This window comes from Semicossyphus pulcher, unplaced genomic scaffold (assembly GCF_022749685.1).
Source record: "Semicossyphus pulcher isolate SPU_LCO1_2020_fin unplaced genomic scaffold, fSemPul1.0.p SCAF_18, whole genome shotgun sequence".
In the NCBI taxonomy this organism is placed as follows: Eukaryota; Metazoa; Chordata; class Actinopteri; order Labriformes; family Labridae; genus Semicossyphus; species Semicossyphus pulcher.
In genome coordinates this window covers 5,483,817-5,503,798 of record NW_027211691.1, presented here as the reverse complement: position 1 = coordinate 5,503,798, position 19,982 = coordinate 5,483,817, and the positions used below count along the sequence as shown (strand labels likewise).

Here is a 19,982-nt window from a genome sequence, read left to right as displayed (position 1 = left end):
ATAGTTTGTGGGATCTTGCAACATAAGCTCTAAATCAATAATCTTAATAAAAGTGTGTTCAAAATATATGTAATGTTAGATTAAGGGACACATGTACTAGTTGCTTTTAAGCATGCCTTCAGTAAAGCACTTATTAATGGCTGATTTGATAACTAGGGCACCAACTCATCGCTGCTCATTAATAGTATGTAAATTCCAAAATGAATATATTTTATTCAGTATGTTCCTCATAAGGTGGTGGTACCAAAATACTGAGCAAACCACACTAAGACTGTATTTCATGGACAACTTCATTTTTTACTATCAAGAATTTAATGTGGAAGTAATCGAGGGACAACTATTACAATTATTCACTGGACAAGTCGTTGCACAATTATGCATATTATGGCATTATTTAGTGCCTTATATTGACAAATAAAGAGACAATTTGCTACTTATATGCAGTGTTAATATAGATAAACTAGTTAATGGTAAATGCGTATCTCTATAGTGCTACCTGAGCTTCTAAAAACAATTTACACCAATCATTTGTTGAGAACAGCCGCTGTATTGTACCAAAGAACAACCGTTGGTCATTGGTTACTCAAAGGGGAACATAAAATAACAACACTGATCGGCCCTGAGAATCAACAGCAAAGAGTTCAGTAGAGCACATGTAATTCTTTAAGCAGAGTTTGTAGCAGACTATTTATAGGCCGGGTCCACTCATGTGAATAAGACCAAATACTATGAGTCTGGATGATGCCGCTGCCCTACTAAACCAAAAGATCACGCGATGTAAACAAGCTAAAAGAAGATCTGTCTCATCTGTTGACTCACTGAATGAAACACGGGCATCATCTGACCTCAGGTGATTGTGACCTAACAGTGGGGTGAGCAGAGCGCAGTCAGAGCTCCTGACCCTGGCCAGTGTCCCAGTTTTGGATTCTCTGATGTCCACATTTTTTAAAGGGATACAACAGAACACATGATGGACAGGACCTAAGATTTCTGTTTGTGTTTGATTCTTCAGACTTTCTGTTAGAACATCTCAACATTGGGGACAGAAATGTTGATGGTGCGATATGAAAAAAAAAGTAATATTACAGGATGTTGGCAACAGGCAGTTTTAGTAATTGTTGACTATTTGTCTTTGTTTTCTCTGCCCAGTAACATATCAGGAGGTTACATTTGTATCAGTCCAATCCTATAACTAATTGGTTTTTTGGTCCTATCTTTGCCAGCTCCTTAGTGGATGACCTTATGACCATTTTAATAGTGCCGGTGTCTATCACCCATCTGTGATCTGAAGCCTGCACAAGTATAACAATGGTCAACTCTAAGCTAGCAGCTAAAGCTAGCACCAATGTGGTTAGCAAGCTGCATTTGTAATTCACTGTCATATTAGTTGGGAAGTAGTCTCTATTTACAGATCCTACAAAGAAATGTAGAATCTGGAGGCAGGGACGTGGATTTTAGGGACGGCAAGTGTTCTGGTTTATGTTAGCGTTTAGATTTCCGACTTCCTTGAATGTATCAGAAATGACCTCCGTTCAACAAACGAGCAGTTTAAAGGTTTTCTTCTCCTCTTGAGGACAGACCAGACAAAGCTTCATTTTTACTTATCTGAATCATGATGTTGAAATTTCGTCAAAAGTAAGACCTGTTAATTACAAGTAAATCACAAGAAAAACTGGCTTTTCATTCAACAATGCAGCATGTGGAAAAGGAAGTCTTGACTGGAAGTCTTTTATCGCTTACCGCTGGCTAAACCGGACACGCCCGACATGTTCGCTGTTGTCCCCAGAGGCTATATTGTCGTCGGACTATAGGCGATGCGATCAGAGATTGGTTGGTTGTTTCAAGCTCTACAACTGAGTTCGAAGCTTCATCCAAAAAGCAACTGAACTTTGGTTGAGGTTCTCGAAGCGTTTTACCTCTCATCCGTGAGGCTTCTTCCGTTCTAGACTGACTGGTGGACGGAGCTAGAAATATAAGCCTCTGTGGGTCATAAGTATGCTAATAGATGTGCACACAAGATAATTATCTTTAGTTAGTTATTATCACCTTTTGGGATAACTGAGACCACAAAGTCATTAGGAAAATGTTTGTGTTATTAAATCAATTAAGAAGTAGGCTCATTTGCTCATAGACTTCCATATAGTCACACTTTTTTTACAAGCAGTGGAGTCGCCCCGTGCTGGCCACCAGAAAGACAGAAGGTTTAAGGCATAATCTCATTGGTTTCATGTTTTAGTCCTGGAGGCCAGATCCACCTCTTATACACAGAAAATGATGTCAGAGGATGGGGAATTAGGAAAATCATGGTGAAAAGAAAAGAACAAAGACAAAGCGAGGGATGTCGTTTGATCCAAACGCTTGAGTGTTGGCATGGGAAATATTGATTAGCAGATTAGCAGCTGAGTGGGTGGACAGAAGGAGAGCAAGAAGAAAGAGGAATAATGAGGGAACACAAAGGTGAAACACAGGACCTCATTAGGGATGTTTACTCATTTCTTTTTCTGTTTGTTTTGTTTTTGTAATTTTTATATTAGCTTCAGCTTCAAAGCGACTTACAAAACGATGCCGTGCCAGTAATAATATGTGTAATTAAAGAACAAACTACAAAAATGCATGATACTGAAAGATATAGAACGCAGACAACAAGGGAAGCAATGGTGGGAATTGGGGTGTAAGACTTCTAGCTTACACAACAAACAGTGAACCCAGACCTGGAACGGTGACAGACATCAGACCTCACAGAGTGAGCACAAATAGGTGACTATGTACAAGAAAAACAATACTGACCTAAATAAAGCGAGACAAAGATGTGACACGGCGAAGGAAAGGGAACTGAGAATGGGACTTGTAGTAAACAAGTAAGGCCTTAAGTCTTCACACTGTAAACAAAGAGGGACCCAGGAGATCCACTAGATCCTTTAATTAGGGCAGAAACATGATACCTGTCACAGCTGTGGGAAGCAACGAAAATGGCTTCACTAAACCTTCCCAATCTCTCCCGTGTGACCCTTTTCCACAATGCTTTTCTTTTACTTCTTTGTCAGTCTTCCACTCAGTCAAATCTTGTTCATCCAGTAAATAAAACACTGTGGTTCATCAATGTTTGTCTCCACAAAACGACTCTGCTGCTCTATTCACACAGAAACATCCTCAGGTACAATTCCTAGCAACAAATGTGAAGCAGATAGCACTAAAACCCCAGACAATGGTACCTGAGGGAAACATAGATGAGCTCAAACAGTGACCTGTCTGTGGTGGAAGAAAAAAGTAATGATTCACCTCCCAAGAGAGGGGCATTAATTATTGACAGGGCTTGTGATTGGAATCATCAATCACAGTCTCCCTTGAGGGTGTGGGTTGGTGATGGTGGGGGCATTACAGAGAGAAATATTTGATGAGAACATGAGGGTATACTGGAGGTCAGACATGATGTCAGTAATAACTCAGAAGTGCAGCCATGACAATGTGAAAGCAACATTCCCTTCAAATATTTCAGAGAGTCCCGTTCAGCTGCTACAGTTTCAGAGTCTGGGTATTGTTGTTCATGCTGCTGTGAAAAAGGTTCTTTCCCTGATTCTTCTAACACCTTAGTTTAACCTGCCATGGAGGGACAAATGACATATTTATCAGTCTTAGAACTACATATATTAGTGGATTATATTTGTCTACAACTGGGAATTAAAGTTGTGGTTAAACTGAATTGAAAGCTAATTTTCGCCTCTTGTTATTCAACCAAATTTGACAGCTGGACAGTTTTTGCGGTCCCCATTCATTCTCTCCAAATAGCCAGTATGCTGGCTGCTCCTGATGGACATTTAAAAGAGGAAAAACAAACAATAGAGAAGAAACAGGAGTAGCTTTTGGCCAAGGGTTATGTTGTGTGCGCGTTAGTTTACTTAATCTGCAGTAATTGAGGCTGTTATGTTAGCTAGGTAGCCTAACAAGCTAGCAGGCTGCTAGCCAGCCATTTGTACCCGGTTTGCTGCTTCCTGTTTAGTGCTGGAAAGAACGCACCAATTGACCTAATGTACACATTGTTGAACTTTTTATGATTCTGGACTAAAATCTCTTTAAACATTTTATCAGAACGTCAAGACAGGAAAAAAGACTGACTTAAAGATTCAATCTCGAAGATTTCAGTTTCTTTCTCTTTGGCGGCACCTTTGGCAACGGTAATAACGGGAGCACACTCCCAAATTTAACCAGACGTCTACGGTTGGCTCCCTTTGTTACGGTTGTAACTCTTGATTTTCCTCGCTGATGGCCGAGTTCCTTTTTAGACTGTTTGCCTTCATCTGAGCGTCAAATTTGTTTCTTTATCTTTGGATTTTCACTTATTTTTTGAAGTTGTCTGTTGTCTGTTGTCTGTAGTCATCGATCTTTTCTTTGTAGATTAGTTACTTAGTAGATTACTGTTTACTCGCAACGCTTGCAGAGACCAGAAAAGCAGTCGCTTAGCTCTGCCTACCCTCTCCGGCAGAAAAAGCATCACTTGTGATTTTTAGAGCGAAAGTCACCACAGACCAGTCCATAATAATGCTATATACTGCAAAAGCAAAGCTTTCATCAGTGGGCTATAGGCTCAATCACCATTGTGTTACCACATTCGGCGATAGATAGTGACTTAACAGACATTTATTTCCAAGAAAATCTTCGAGATTGAGTTTTCAGACCGCTTCACACAAGACCAGGATATGATCACACCTCAACTACTCTGCTATGAATCTGCATCCACGCCTCTGACGCTGGCCTTGCATTTTCTCTGAACACACCTTTGTATTGCATAATATTGTTATATTGTTGTCACAAAGGCAACACAGCCCCTGCTGATGGCTTCAGCTGGATCTCAACCTGCTGCATTAGCGGAGCTGCAGAGGCCCCAGGATGGCCCGGGGTTGTCTAACTCTTGTATAATAAATGGCTCAGGACAGCAGAGAACAATGAGCATCTGGGTGCAGTGAGCCAATTCATCTGAAGTTTTCATTAGCATAATGGTAACACTTACAGCTCATTTAGGGCTGTTAAGCCTGGTCTCTCCTGAAGAGCACCGCCTCAACCCAGAGTTTTTCTTCTCCTCGTCTCATTAATATGGAAAAATATGCCAACTGTTCTTTTACATTAATAAAGCTCTTTAAGCTGTGTCATATCTTTGTAAATGTAGGTTAAAAAATGCATGTCTGACCTTTGTACAACAGTAATTGGGATTAATATGTACACACACACGCATGCCTAAAAATGCTTTTACTTCTATGTTTGGGAACATTTACACTTGTCTCTAAAGACTTTTTCAATTACACTGACCCATGAGCTGCAATTGACAAGCAATTGAAAAGCTCATTATGTTTTTCTTCCAAAAGGAATCTAAAGCATATTTCAGATGTTTAGATGCAGCTCTCAACTGAGGTCTCCACCATTATTAAACTAATCAGGACTACGTTCTGAGGCCTTCGTTTGGCTCCTCAAGTGGATTATGTGAATCAGCTCTTACAGACGCCGTCTCATTAAAACCCTGTCACTCTTTGCTCCACAACACTTGAGTCTCGTCAGCATTGACAACGGCATTCTGAGTGAAGTGAAAGATACACTCCATCACTGCCCTTTGGTATCACATCAAACACGCTGGACACGTTGAAGTGGTTGTGAAGTGGTAACAGAGTGGAGTGGAGATTGGACTTTGTGTTATCTGAAGTGTGAGACCTCTGTTTGGCTGTCTTAGTGGACACGTCAAAGACTCACCCGCAGCCAAGTCATGATGCAGTTACAGTCTGCGGTGAAGTTGATGAATCTTTGGAACCATAGACTGCATTTGTTGGGTTTTCACTCCTTTTATGTACATGATTATTCTACTAAGAATCCATGATGGCAGTAGAAAGACTAGAATACTTTTGGTTGATACACAGATACAGCACTGTTACTCTCCTAGCTTCTGTCCTCTAGATTGTAGCTAGGAGACCTCTGGTTTCTTCTGACCGGTTCAGCTGGCTCTAGCCTGGCTAGTAGTTGGTGATTAGCTCACTAACTAGTGAAGAAAGGTTATGGAACATTGCATAAAACACAACACAGCCTTTCTCTCACCACCGCTAATGGAACGACCAATGGACAGCAAGAGCTGCACTGTGTTGGCAGTTCATCACTTACAGTAACAATCTCAAGCCAGGTATGTAGCATTGATCAAGGCCACCTTCTTTAAAGAGTAAAGACTTGCCTTGTCTAACAGACGCACAGAGAACAAACAAAGTGCAGTTCCCACAAGAGTTGTTGGTTTTTTCCTGCGACCAACCAACCAATGAAAACTTGGAAACTTTGACTCTCCTCATTGTCTGCGGTTTGGTTGACTACTTGGAGGCCCTTACAGGATAAACACTGAATAACTAATTAATCCAGATAACAAATAATATTCCATAAACCAGAAAAACCAACGTATGCACACAAACTTACAGACAATGCTGCCTTTCACTACTGTTACATCCATCAGCAAACACAAACACAAGCACATGTCCCAAAGGCATGTACTACAGCAGAATAGACTGGGGAGAACATTTAATTCAATGAGCCTGACAGATCAGAATATGAAAAAGGCTCCGCTCGATTCTGAGAGTGGAGACAGCTGAAAACCTCCCTGAAACCAAGAATTACTACAAAACAATAATAATCCGACCTGACCGAAGCTCGACACCCTGGCTTGTTACATACGTTAACTGTGGGATTTTCAAGCTGATGGTCTGAACTATGACATCTTCAATCTACCATTTCCTCATATTCAATTTCCCCTTGGTTATTCCCTATTTTCCTTATATCCTCCATCTATCAATGCAAGCCTTTCTTTTTTCTATCCTCATACTTTTATTTGCATCTCTCCACCCATGCCTTTTCCTGTATTTCAATTTTTTAACCCCACTCAATCCTCTTTCTCCTTTTTTTCTCCATTTCAAATCTGCTTATCCTAATTCCCCACAACCCCTCTAGAGAGATGGTGCTGAGACCACGCTATAGTGTATTGCACATGTGCAGCTTATACAATAGAGCTGCCTTCACTACATCACTGTTTTGGGAGAATAATTTATTTTCGAAGGGGAAACAGTCATTTATTTTTAAGTTTTATCCAGTGGATATAAAGCTTTTTACAGAACGGGGGCAACAAAAATCTGTCCATGGCCTTAGTAAGAAAGCAAACAGATGCATAGATACAACCCAGCCTGTGGCTCCGTGACTCTGCCATGCTCCTGTTTAGACTTTAGGGAGAAGAATATAAGGAGGACTGCCCCTTTAATACTCTGGTGGCCAGGCTGGCAGCCTCTGCCACTCTCGGCTTTGTGGCAGGAGACTAAAAAAACGCGGCATGCAAGCAAAGAGGAAAAGAAACAGACAAAAAGGAATGAGACAAAAAGTGTGAGATGGAGACAAAGATGACAATAATGGTCATTAAAGAGAGCACCACTGTACTGGGCTAAACTTCCCAGTCAGTGACCCCATTTTGGCTCAAGTGTGGTCATCATTCGATGTGACCGTGACCCGCTGTCAGCCATCTTGGCTCTGCCTGTCTACCAAGAATCTAATAAGCATTCAGAGCAACAGGAGACAGAAGAAAGAGCTGAAAAGAGATGGCATCGTAGACAAACAGAAAATGAAGTAAAGCATGGAGCAAATGGACAGAGCCTCCATCAGCTATAATGAGCTGTGTTATCCTGACCCTGCATCCAAATGTCATCCTAAGAGTCAGCTACTTTGTGGACCGCAAGCTTATTGTGCTGCAACACACATTTGCATGCACATGGACAGACACAGTCAGTCGCACATGAAGATAGCCACTTGTGTCTACAAATGTGCAAACTAAGACAGTATACCTGCTGTCCCAGTGTCCACACATTATATTCTATGCACACACTCTGCAGTTTGTGGAAGATCAGTATCTATAATTGGCACGCTGTCTTTGACCAACACAACGAGACAGACACTACCATCGTGGAATGTAAAGTAGCCTGCGGGGGGCAGCTCCATTGCTGTCGACTTCTCTCCGCTTTTCATTCTTTCTCTTTCACTCTCGCTCACTGTCTGACACTCCTCCTTTCAGTCCGCCTCTGTAGCTACTCCTAACCCCGAGCCATATGCAAGCTCAAACCAGAATTCCAAATTAGGCTTTAAATTGCCCGGAGTGACTAAATGAAGGGTTTAAGCAATGAATGAAAAATTTCTGCCTGCATCAATGGAACGATACAACCCAATTCTACACACATTAGGCGGGAGGAGAGCACAAAATAGATCTTCATTACCGTACAGTAGCCATCAATGAAAAGGAAACATAAACAGCAGGACAGACTTCCTATTTTTGCCTCACACTAACAAAGCCACCAAGAAAAAGAAAGAAGATAGCGCTCCTTACTACCTTTTTACGGATCGGCCGGCATGCTCCACCCACTTCAGCACAATAAACCCCGTTCTGGGTAGTTTACAGTTGTCAAGGATCAATTACATTTCTGGACGGACAATTTTAAGCCAGTTTAAAAGATAAATTTCAAGACAAGTATAAATTCATTCAAAACCTTTCACAGTACTAGCAGCGTTTGAAAGTTATACAGCATCATCCTGCAAGCAGCACTGCAGGCAATGAAAGCTAAACAAACTCAGTTTGTCTAAATCAACATGTTTGGAAGTCAACTTTGTAACTTTTAACTTATTCATCAGCAGTCAGTTAAATGGAGGAAACTGCAAAAAATGACCTCTACCTACCATCCACTGTGATGAATGGATTTGTGCTGGAGTTCAAGCCAAGGTTGGTATAGTTACCAGTGGCAAGGTCACCATCAATGTCCCTGGCCACTGTTGATTTGTTGCCAGCTCCAAAGTCTACACCGGCACTGGTGTTGAATGTAATATCCGCTACAAATTCAGCATCTTTAGCCATGTCAGATTTGCTTCCAGTTTCCCCTTCAGTGTCGTAGCCCATGAACAAAGCAGAGCTGGTATCCATGCTGCCAAACCCCTTGGGGCTGGGAGGCACCGGAAGAACAATGCCACTTGGCTCCTTCTCCTCCTTTAAGCTCTCGACTGGGGCCTCTAGTGGTGACAGAGGGAAGCCAGTATTGCCGTCCTTCAGTGGAGGGAATGGGGAGAGGTAGAGGCGGGGTTCAGGTGAGGCTTGACGCAGGTCGATGTGTGTGGTGCCAGCTGCTGATAGGGTAGGTGGTGGGGTCGGGGACTGATCTTCTGCAACGGTCAGGGAGCGCTTCATTGAGTGTGGTGAGCGACGCTGACCACCCATGGGTGAAGCCAGCTGGTCAAGCCCTGCCCCATCTCCACCTGGGTATTTATCAGGCAGCTCAAGACTGGTTGGTACCGACAAGTGGGAACATTCAGACATTGCACGACGCATAGCCTTCCTCTGCTGCTGAGCTCGCCCCATAAAACAGGGCTCCAACTCTGCCTCTCCTTCTTCTTCTTCTTCTTCTAAATCGTCTTCATCACTGTTGTCCCTTGAAGAGCCCTCAGATAATTGTCTTGCTCCAAGAGCTGCCCCAGCTCCAGCCATAACCTTGTCACCCTTCTCCAAATGGTTGTTATTGGCAACTCCAATAACGCAGTAGTTAGGGGCCACCTGGGGCATGGCAACCTTTGGGCTGGACTCAGCAAAACTGGAGTTGTTCCATGGTTCAGATGGAGAGTCTTCATCAACTGGAGATGCATCAATCAGTGAGGCTCCCACTGAGTGAGGATGCAGTGCACTAGTGGGTGGAGACAGCTCAATATGCCTGGCAGGAGACCCAGGAACCGGTGGGAGAGAGACCCTACTGGTGCCCCCACATCCCAGGGCAGAGGGTAGTCTGCCTGGGGAAGCTGGGGAGGGAGATGGGGAGGAGGACAGAGGGCTGTCCGGGCTTTCCCCTGTGCTGCCCAGTGATGTGTTGCCCAGTGAGGTGCTTCCAGAGATGCCTCCAACCTTGCCTGGCACCTTCAGCTCCACGTCCACGCTGCCTCTGCCCGGCTGCTCAAAGAAGCACAGCTTGTCTTCATCTGTGAGTCCAGTTTGTGCCAGAGCTCCGCTACCCACCACCAGGCTCCTCGGGGTGCCCATGTCCATGCCCGAGGGGTGCTGCCAATCCCAGCTCTGAGCCGGCACAGTAGGCGTCAGGGACGGCACCTTGCACAGCTCACTGTACTCTGAGAAAGGAGAGCCGGTCTGCTGATCGGAGAGAGAAGACATGCTGTCTCTCCTTTCTATTCTGTCACTCCCCCTTTCTTTGTCTACAGTCTCTTTGTCTCAGTCTTCTTGTCTACAGGTAATCTTTACCACTTCTCTTCTCTCCCTCTTTCCTTTGTTGTCTTGCGTTGTTGTTCCTTTTTCTTCAGTCACTCAGGTGTGCTCGGCACCCTGTGTGATTGTGTGTAGAGTCTCTCGTGCTGTCTCTCTGCTCTGAACTCAATCACACACTGAGGGTGGACTGAATGTGCATTTCTCTCCCTCACTCCCTCCCTCTTTCTCTCTCTCTCTCCCCTTGGTCCTCTCACTGTTTATTACAGTCGTCATATGACCCAGTTGTGGCTACCAATTGGCTGCTGCCGGTTCCAAGATCCCACCCACTGTGGTGGAGTGAGTAAGCCCCCTCCCCTCCAGCTTTCTGTTTCACTCCACGTTTTTCTCCCCTCAACCCCCCCTTTTTTTTTTCTCTCAATCCGTCTCACGATAAAAAGCACAACATAGACACACACACAAACACACACACACACACACACACACACACACACACACACACACACAGTTCTGTCTTCTCCCAGGGGGGACTGGGTTCGGGCTGAGGCAGGCACTTCGGGGGGGAAAGTGTATTCAGTCTCAAGACCCTGCAAGCTAAACACACTCACCAAATCTCCATCTGTGCACACATTTGCATCAGCCCTCTGGAACAATAATGTGAATCTATGTCTTAGCTTTAACTTTATCTGACCTGTTAGGCACCTCTCTGTTCTTTATTAGCTCTTCCCCTTTGTGTGACCTGATTTAGTAATTCATGTAAAATACAAAATGTACTCCGTGCCTTTGTAAAAGCTCATTGTTAAAAACAAGTGCATAGTCATTGTCCACAGACGCCCTGCTTCACTTTAGCGCCCGTTTTGCAGCCTGCTCAAGATGGGAATGTAGTGCCTTTATTCTTCCACTTGATTCTGTATCAAAGGTTTGAAAATGAAGGGGAGGACATTGTTGATCTGCCTCTAAGCTGGCTGCCAAGGTTATAACAGACCCATACTGATGTCAGTATAAATGGGAGAGCCAGCAGGACAGGGACGTGACATTTTGAGCAATTAGATGCTCACTCGGAGAAGAAGAAGAAGAAGAAGAAGGAGGAGGAGGAGGAGGAAGCAGCCAATGTACATTTGTGATGTTCCGATACAATTTTTCTCCTTTCCTATACTGAGAAAGGAATTTGCTTCCGTTAAAGGAATGCTAACCTTAAAACAAGCAGAGCGCCTACAATGCCTACTAACTTAGCTCATGTTAGCGCCACATTGACTGCAGCTGTTCTGGAGCTGCCTGGTCCGTCGAAGGGCAGGGGAAATTGTGACACTGCTTTATTCAATGTAGCTTTGACTTACTCTGCATTTCCTGCTAGCGCTGCACTGTTGTTTTTTGCCATAGTAATGCAAAAAAAACAACTGGAAATTACAGGTTATTTGAGTTAAGAAATCTAAAGAACAGGCTTGTCAAGAAATGGGGCACTTTTTGGTTCAGTGGTAAAAAGCAGAACTGAAATAATGGCGGGGCTTCATCACGGCGTTATTGCAGGACTTCTGCATAGAATGGTTCATGTTTGGATACCAAGAAAGAGGGAGAGATGAAGCAGATGAGAGAAGGCAAAAGCAGGGGCAGGAAGAAATGATGGAATCAACAGATGTTAGTGTAAATGTGCGACAATAGTTTCATATGATTGTCTTATGTCTTAGAAGGTGAGTCTACAGACAATAAGTGCTATTTGCAGTGTTTCCAATCTAAGTGCTCAGCATGAGGAGGAAGAAGATGGGGAGATGGGAACTAGAGGTGCGGGAGACAGATGAAGAGCAAAGCCTTCGATAAAGAGGAATCACACTACATTACACTCGCACTCCTACCAAGCTCATACTCACACACAGCGATGCTAAATACACAGGAAACACACTTTCTCAACCATAAATACATATGTACACAGTTAGTGTATGCTCCATGGTAATCACTCTGCCTGAATCAAACATTAAAGAAAGACAGACGTGCTTATGCATGCACAAATAGCCCCAAAAAATAAAGAAACAAATAAAGCTCATTCTCACAGTGTGCCAGGCCTGTGAGCTTTTAACAGGAACCCAGCCTGCCATCTTGCACAGAAACACTTTCAGTTCCATTTCAGCCTTTATTTTCCTACTAATCTCACCAAAGCTGTGATTTCCTAGAAGTTACATCAAACTGGCAAGACGTTACTGGAACTGTGGTTATTCAGCGATCACCATCAGGAACTCATCGTGCTACGACTTGTTGAAAAAGTTCAGTTCAGACCATGAAACTGTCCTTTAAGAGTTAGAATGTGAGGGGTGATCATTTTAATTTGACTGATTACTGTACATTAATATGAGCTCTCGCTTTATACTTGAGCAAAAGACACAAATTGTCCAATAGTGACTGAGGCCTTTAATTACCTCAACTGCAGATAATAATGGGGCATTTTTAAGACCCACAGCTCCAGAAAAAAAAAAAAGAGACCACTCCAAATGTTCCTTAAATCAGCATCTTTCTCTTCATGTCATGGCCAGCCCAATCCAGATCTGAACCCCACTGAAAACCTCCTGAATGCGAGTCGGTCGTCTTTCAGTCAGAAGGTTGGATGTTCGATCCCCAGCTCCCTCAGTCTACATGTCATGTGTCATTGGGTAAGACAGTGAACCCCAAATTGCTCCCGGTGGCATAGCCAACGAGTATGAATGTGATAACTGATTGACAGTTGGGCAGTTTAGGTAGCTGCCTCTGCCATTAGTGTATGAATGTGAATGTGACATGTAGTGTAAAAGCAGCTTTGAGTGGTCGCAAAGACTAGATAGTGCTATATAAGTACAGTCCATTTACAAGCCATTGAACAAAGGTCAAACAAAGGTAATGTCACCCAACAGCACCGTGACAGAGAGCATGCCAAGCTGCATGAAAGCTGTAATTAAAAATCAGGTTATTCCAACAAATATTGTTTAGTGAACTCTTCCTGAGTTAAAACATTCGTATTCTGTTGTTTAAACATGAACTTGTTTCTTTGCATTATTCAAGGTCTGAAAAACATCCTTTTTGCATCTTTGGTTTTCTTAACCTGTCGTCATTTTCTGCAAATAAAAGACAACAAAAGTTGATTTTACACAAACACAAAACTATTAATAGTAGAACCAGGGAAAACATATTTTTGCAATGGTCTCTTAATTTTTCCCAGAGCTGTATCTCACAGAGAGTGGGTACATTTATTAACACTAATTACTTAGTAGTTATCAGTTACGTATTCTATCATATTTGGTCGATCTCTGTTATTTGATCTGCTCCTGTTTAAACCTACTTCTGAGACTGTGTTGGCTTAATGCCAACTCAACACTTCCTCCACGTTGACCTCTTTTCATGATAAATTAAAATAATGTACATTTCCTCAGCACCGATGTGTCACTGCACTTGCATATGAATATTTCATACTTTTCACTGAGGCTTTAAATTTGTCATTTTTGTTCTAATTCTCGACTGATTCTTGACCCTCCCTGCAGAGGTGTTTCACACTGGAAGCATGACTCATCTTAAGGCGCCGGTACATCATAAAATCTTTGCTGGGAAACAGTATTTAACTCAAATAAGTTGGAAAACAAAACCCTTCACACTGCTTTTTCTCAGGTAAAAGTGAGGATTTTAACATGTTTATTAATAGATGAGCTCTAATGACATGAAATACCTTGTCTGTGAAATTTGTTAATGATAATTGAACTTGAAAACCACACCAACATAACAGTGAAAGCAAAGCAAGAGGCTGAGAGTTTGCTGTCCTGTGCTGAGCTATGTGTGTGTGCATGTGTGTGTTCAGTGCCAGACAAAACTGCTGGCGGTTACAGTCGTTCTTGCGGATGTCGGTTCGGACTGAAGGCCAGACGTCTGCAGAACACACTGATTTATAACAGGCAGACAGGCAAACAGGGACAGAGCCAGGGATGGCAGGACAGAGGGTGATGAGGATACAGACAGATGAAGGCAATAAGAGGGAGACAGAAGAAGAGAATCGGGAAGAATGGAGGACTGATGGAGTGTGAAAGTGGAGTTGACACTTGGACATCATGGCCAGAACAAAAAAGGAAGAGATGGCAGAAATTATGAGGGCAATCAGAGGAGGAGGGAGAGAGAAACAAACAAGGGGAATGAGGAGAAGAAGGAAGAAGGCAAAGAAATAAAATGCATGACAGAATGAAGTTAAGAGTGTCAAATGAACAGAGAGAAAGGATGGGAGGAGGAAAGGAAAAACAGGACAAGATGAAGATAAAAGGGCGACAAAGGATGCAGGAAACACACACACATATACTCCTCAGTCAACTAAGCAGAGCCTGTTTAGATTTACAAAATAGGCTAGGGGCAATGCTCTCTCATATCTAAAAAAGACTTGTGTGCTTGTGTATCATTTTAAAAGAGAAACAATGCACCACTCTTAACAGGCAAGTTGGCACCATTTCATTTCCTGTAAGCCAAGAGCTCGCTTGTTGTAAAGGAAGCAAACAGTGAATGGAGGGACTTTGCCTCGGGGATGTGGCATTTTCATGAAGGTGCACGCAGGTTTGGTATTTTTGGTAACCCACCACGGGCTTGACTTCAAGGAAGTGTGAGGAGATGCGCAGCAGGGGGCGTGTCACTTACAATCAGGCAGCCGAGTGCAGCTTTATGGTTTGCACATGTGTAAGAGGGCTGTGTGATATTTTTGCTGTTGTGATGCTACACCAGGTCATCTGTTAAGGTTTGTAACAGTATTAGATGGATGATATTTTGCCACAAAATGGTGCAAACACAGCCCAGTATTCTACCTGGTATGTGTGCATGAAAACAACAAGAAGTTTTTAAAGAATAATTTATTCAGCGTGTGGATGTCTTTTTCTTGATATTATGGATAATATGTTGGCCTGTGTTACTATCATTTTAAGGTGTACACATACTATGGATACAGAACTTTGGTAACTGTGGCTGACAGGTGGGTATTATTTTTGACAGTATATCCCAACACCTTTCATGGAACTGAGTGCTTGTAGTTCTAAATTAACATCAGTATTTTTATTTGAGTAGCTTTTTAGTTGGATCCATTTCATTACAAAGGTCGATGCACCCAGTAAAGGACATGGGGGAAGATGCTGTAACAGTGTGATTACACGGACAAAACGTGTTAATATGATCAAATTATTTCACAGTGAGGTAATTAAGAGTAAACATGATGCCTTAAAGGAGCAATTCGCCCCTGGAAAAGCCACTGTCAGTCAAAGCTGGTGTTCTCTGTAATCGATACAAGCAATAATATTTGAAATTGGTGCCATAGCTGTGGAGAAAGTAACAGCTCTTGGTTTTGCCCATGCTATATTCCTACAACACCCAGCGTGCATTGCGCCTGTCCCCCTGAAAAGAACGGCCCAGAGAGAGACGCTGGAGTGAAACACTACCGTTTTTGCTGCAGGCAACGGCTCAGAGCGGTACAGAATCAGAAATACGACATGAATGGTGGGTTGTCTAAAAACTCGTCAGGTCTGCAGTCTACATTTCAAACCTGACGATTGTGAATGAGACATGACATCGGAGGCAGCGTCCTACATTGAGGAAGTGTAGTTTAGCAAGCTCACTGGCCTCCACCAGATGACGTGTTTTGTGCAGTCTGCCGGAAGTTTTCCAAGGCCCATTGGAGAAGTGGATAGCGTCCTCCAAAGGCAGAGAGAGAAATTGCTTTTTTTTCCTACTATAATGGCATTAGCTCCCCATGATAGAAAGATAGGACTGAGGTTAACAATCGACGACCGTTGCCCATTTCCCTGCTTGCTTGTCTGCCAGTACTTATAGGGAAGGAGATCTGACTTAGACTTTCCTCAGACCAACCATCAATCCATTTCAAACAGCTCCTGGTGACGCCTACATGTTTGGACACCATTAAAAGGCAGCCTGTCACCACAGTTGAAAAGCCTGTCTGCACCAGGCCTCAATCAGAGTGCATCAGCTACAGCCTGATCCACCCCTCTAACCCAAACCCTGATCCTGCATCAACACACCTCAGAATCCCTGTCATCACACACGTCACACCTGCACAGACAGACCGACGTGGACAGACAGGTACTTAGGTAGATATGCAGGCAGGTGGGCAGACATGCTCGAGGCCAGTGTTCTGTCACTGCCTCTGTTTGTCACATCTGTTGTTTTTTCTAAATTTCTCTCTGCTTCTCTCTCTGCTCGTCTCATGGAGTACAAACTGATACCAGAGTCCCATGGGTACACACTCAGCCCGCCAAATAGATGACCTCACCCTGTCTGACTGGTTGGCTGACAAAGACACAAAAACACACACACACACAGACTATACAAAGTGTTATATAATCCCACTGGGTGACAGAAGCGTAGTGCCTAATAACCCGTGCAGGCCACCAGGAGGGCACACAGACAAGACAAAGGCTGTGGCCAATAACAGCGCTGTGTGCCACCTTTAAATGGCCCCACTGATTCAGAGTGAAAGTAACAGGAAACAGCTGGGTTTTTCACAATAAAACTTGAACTTTTCTTCATATATTGCCATGTTCCTGTTTCGTCTTGCAGGCGTTAGTCACATAAGTTATTCTTTCTGTTTAGCTTAAGGATTCCACTGAGCTTAAAGCTCCTATGAGTAACTTTCAGTTTCTGTTGATTTTGGCAACCCCTGTGGACAAAATGTATACCTCTTCTCTCTTTGCTGATCTTATCCTGTACATATATTAGAAGTGTTTTTTAACAAAAGATCTCATCCTGCTTTCTTTTAACATTCAACCATATCACTCGCTGAGAATATTTGCTGAGGAAAATAAAGAAAAAAGGCTGATATGGGACACCAAAAGGATGTTGTCATTTGCAGACATGTGAATGAGAACAGTCTGCTTTGTCGTTGCTGCAGAGCTGCAGGTGACGGAGGGCGGAGCAGACAGAAACATTCGGTCTGCAGGATGAAGCACAACTTTGGCCTATAAAAACCTGTAACCTTCTCGCGGGGTCGGACGGAGGTGTATGCGTGTTTGTTTGTTGTTTAGAGCGTAACCGCTGGGAAACAATCAGAAAATAATGTGTTATTTGTCCGTTTCACTGCTTTATTCACATTAACGGTGCTCGCGCTCTTTACGTTCTATCTTTGTGGCTCGACCACAGCTACTCTCTCTCTTTTGCTCGTGTCAGAATTGGGTAAAAAACTGATCGTAGATGTGTGTCGTTTTCAAAGTTTTGGTACCTTTCAGTACAATCGAATTTAAAAAATAATCATATTTAACAAGATGATTTCAACATAGGACTGCACGGTGGTGCAGTGGTTAGCATCACACCTAGAAGGTCACCGGTTCAAAGCCCGGTTTGGGCAAGGTGGGCCTTTCTGTGTGGAATTTGCATGTTCTCCTCGTGCCTGCTTGGTTTCCCTCCGGGATCTCCAGCTTCCTTCCACAGTCCAAAGACATGTAGGTGTGGGTGTGAGTGCGAAAGGTTGTCTGTCTCTATATGTCAGCCCAATGATTGATTGGCGACCAGTCCAGGGTGTACCCCGCCCTTCGCCCAATGACAGCTGGGATGGGCTCCAGCCCCCCTGTGACCCTGAACAGGGTAAGGGGTATAGATAATGGATGGATTTCAACTTATTTCAATCTGAAAGTATTAGACTGACACACTGACAGACTGATAATCCAACTATAAAAAAGAAAAAAGTTACCAAGTTCTGTTCGGTCTACACAAAAAATAAGCTACTTACAAATGTCTTAACGTGCAGGTTATGTTAATTCCACTGAAGCAGAGACTTAATGGCCTCTGTAATTAGGTTGGAAAAGGTTTGAGCATATATCTGCAGCGGTAACGACAATAAGCCAAAATGAGAAGGAAAATAATGGCTCATGATCAAATACTGTGCATCCCAAATGGTTGTGCTTCAGTGTTTTTTTAAGAATAAATAGTACATTTCAACAATCTTTTTATATCAGACTTTAAGTGACCTATCCTCCTTTGAGACTGGGTCAGCCACTACTTGGCCAAACAAGGCTTTTGTTTTGACGGTTAAGCTTAGTTTTTTGTGCTGTAGTTTCGATAAAGCATTTCTCATCGCTCGCTTCTTCCTGTCTGACTTTTACCACACCAAAACAATACCATGTGACGTCTATAAACAGTTAACGGACTGTCACTTTATTGGTTAAAAATAGCTTCACATCTGTGATATCATTGGTGGGTTTTGGCGCAGTTTTTATAGCCTGCTTTAATGTGTGTTATATCACGAGGCTGTGCTATACATTCCCATGCAAATTATTCATGAGCTGTGGTATTTCTGAAACTGCCAGACAGCAAGTCGTCTAAAAAAGGGAGTAATTCCTGTGCCCTGAATACAAAGAAACGCCTTTTTCTTTATGCTAATTCACCTCTAAAAGGCAAGAATAGAAAGGAGTGATGATCACAGGTGTGGAGAGGGAGAATAATCTCAGCAGGGGGTGTTGGAGAATGTATGATGGTGGGAGACAGACAGTCTTTAGTCTATTTTTAGCTCAATAGCATCTCCTTCTCACCCAGTCACAACACCCCCATCCTCGCTAAGCATCCATTGTTTCCTCCATAGCCCCTCTTCCCATTAGTCGCCAAAGCAACTGCCTCCTGTTGCTATGGCAACTGGCTCCTCATCAGTGTGCCAGTTCCAGCCATGTGGGGGGTTGAGGGGGGGGTAATGGATTGGGGGGATGTTTGGTGGGGATGGTGGGGGTATCGTCTGAAGAATCAAGGGCTGTTGGAAGGAGGATGGATGGCAGCATTGAAGGCTAACAGTGTGTGGAAGAGGAGGGAGGAGGTTATTAATATGCTACTAACCCCAGGGGGGGTATTCCACTATGCTAATCTAGTCTGTCTTCTTGCCACAGGTCAAAGAGTTTATTCCAGTCTGTGGTGTCTCTGTATTAATTACACTTATCACGCAAGAAAGCAGTTCCTTAGAAATCAGTGATGATTAAAAGATGAAAGACGTGGAGATTTGTACTTGGCTTCTACACAATGTGATGAAGAAGGAAGTAAAGACACCAACATATCTATTACATAAACACGCATAAGGGGGAGTAATTGGTAAAGATGGAAACATGGTTCATCACCGGCTCATGCAGGCTCAGTAAAGAGAAGTATTCAGAACCTTTCCTTTAGTGAAAGTTTATTTTTCTGAAATACTGGATCATGTGTTGCAGGAACCATGTGATGGGTTTAACTGAAAAAGTCCCTTTGGTCATCCAAAACAGTAAATGGTTCCTCATGAAGAAGTTTAATTTCTAAAAGAAATTAAACTTTATGTTTAATACTTCACCGAGACATAAGCTCAACAGGAACATTAAAAACAGGCTGCTGAGATAAGGCCCTATTTTCTCTTTCATGACTAACAAAGTCAGTGCAATTTTTTAAGTGCCCATTATTTTGATGGAAATCTAAACCAAACATTTCTCCACTAAAAAAGTTATTTAGCGAAACTATGAGGTATGAAAATTATGATAGATGTATCCTTGCTATCACCACTGGTTGTTGTATATGTAATTGGGGATACTCCCACCAAGTGCCGCATGTCAACATATCAAGGTGCAGGAACTCTTCCAGGCATTTCGACTGTTTTTGGCTAAAAGGGAATGGGCTCAATACTGATAGTTGCTGCTTATTTTCCTTTCTCGCTCAATGATCCAGTAATAGTCTCAGCTATTCAAATAATATGAATGAACAGTTAATATAGCACAATAAGAAACTGTAGCTGTGTCCCAAT

The 19,982-nt window shown here is 43.0% G+C and overlaps 1 protein-coding gene across 8 annotated transcripts in view; it reads right to left on the bottom strand.

The window, feature by feature from the left end:
• LOC138595935 (microtubule-associated protein 4) overlaps positions 1-19,982 on the bottom strand; it is a 128,530-nt gene that overhangs the window by 22,094 nt on the left and 86,454 nt on the right. The window contains exon 1 of one of the 8 annotated variants that reach the window (XM_069667462.1): positions 8,728-10,487. The exons of the other annotated variants lie outside the window; for them this stretch is intronic. Coding sequence (XP_069523563.1) covers positions 8,728-10,198 — 1,471 coding nt within the window. The 5' untranslated portion in view covers positions 10,199-10,487. Of the gene's footprint in view, positions 1-8,727; positions 10,488-19,982 lie in introns of those variants that run through there. 8 annotated transcript variants of the gene reach the window in all.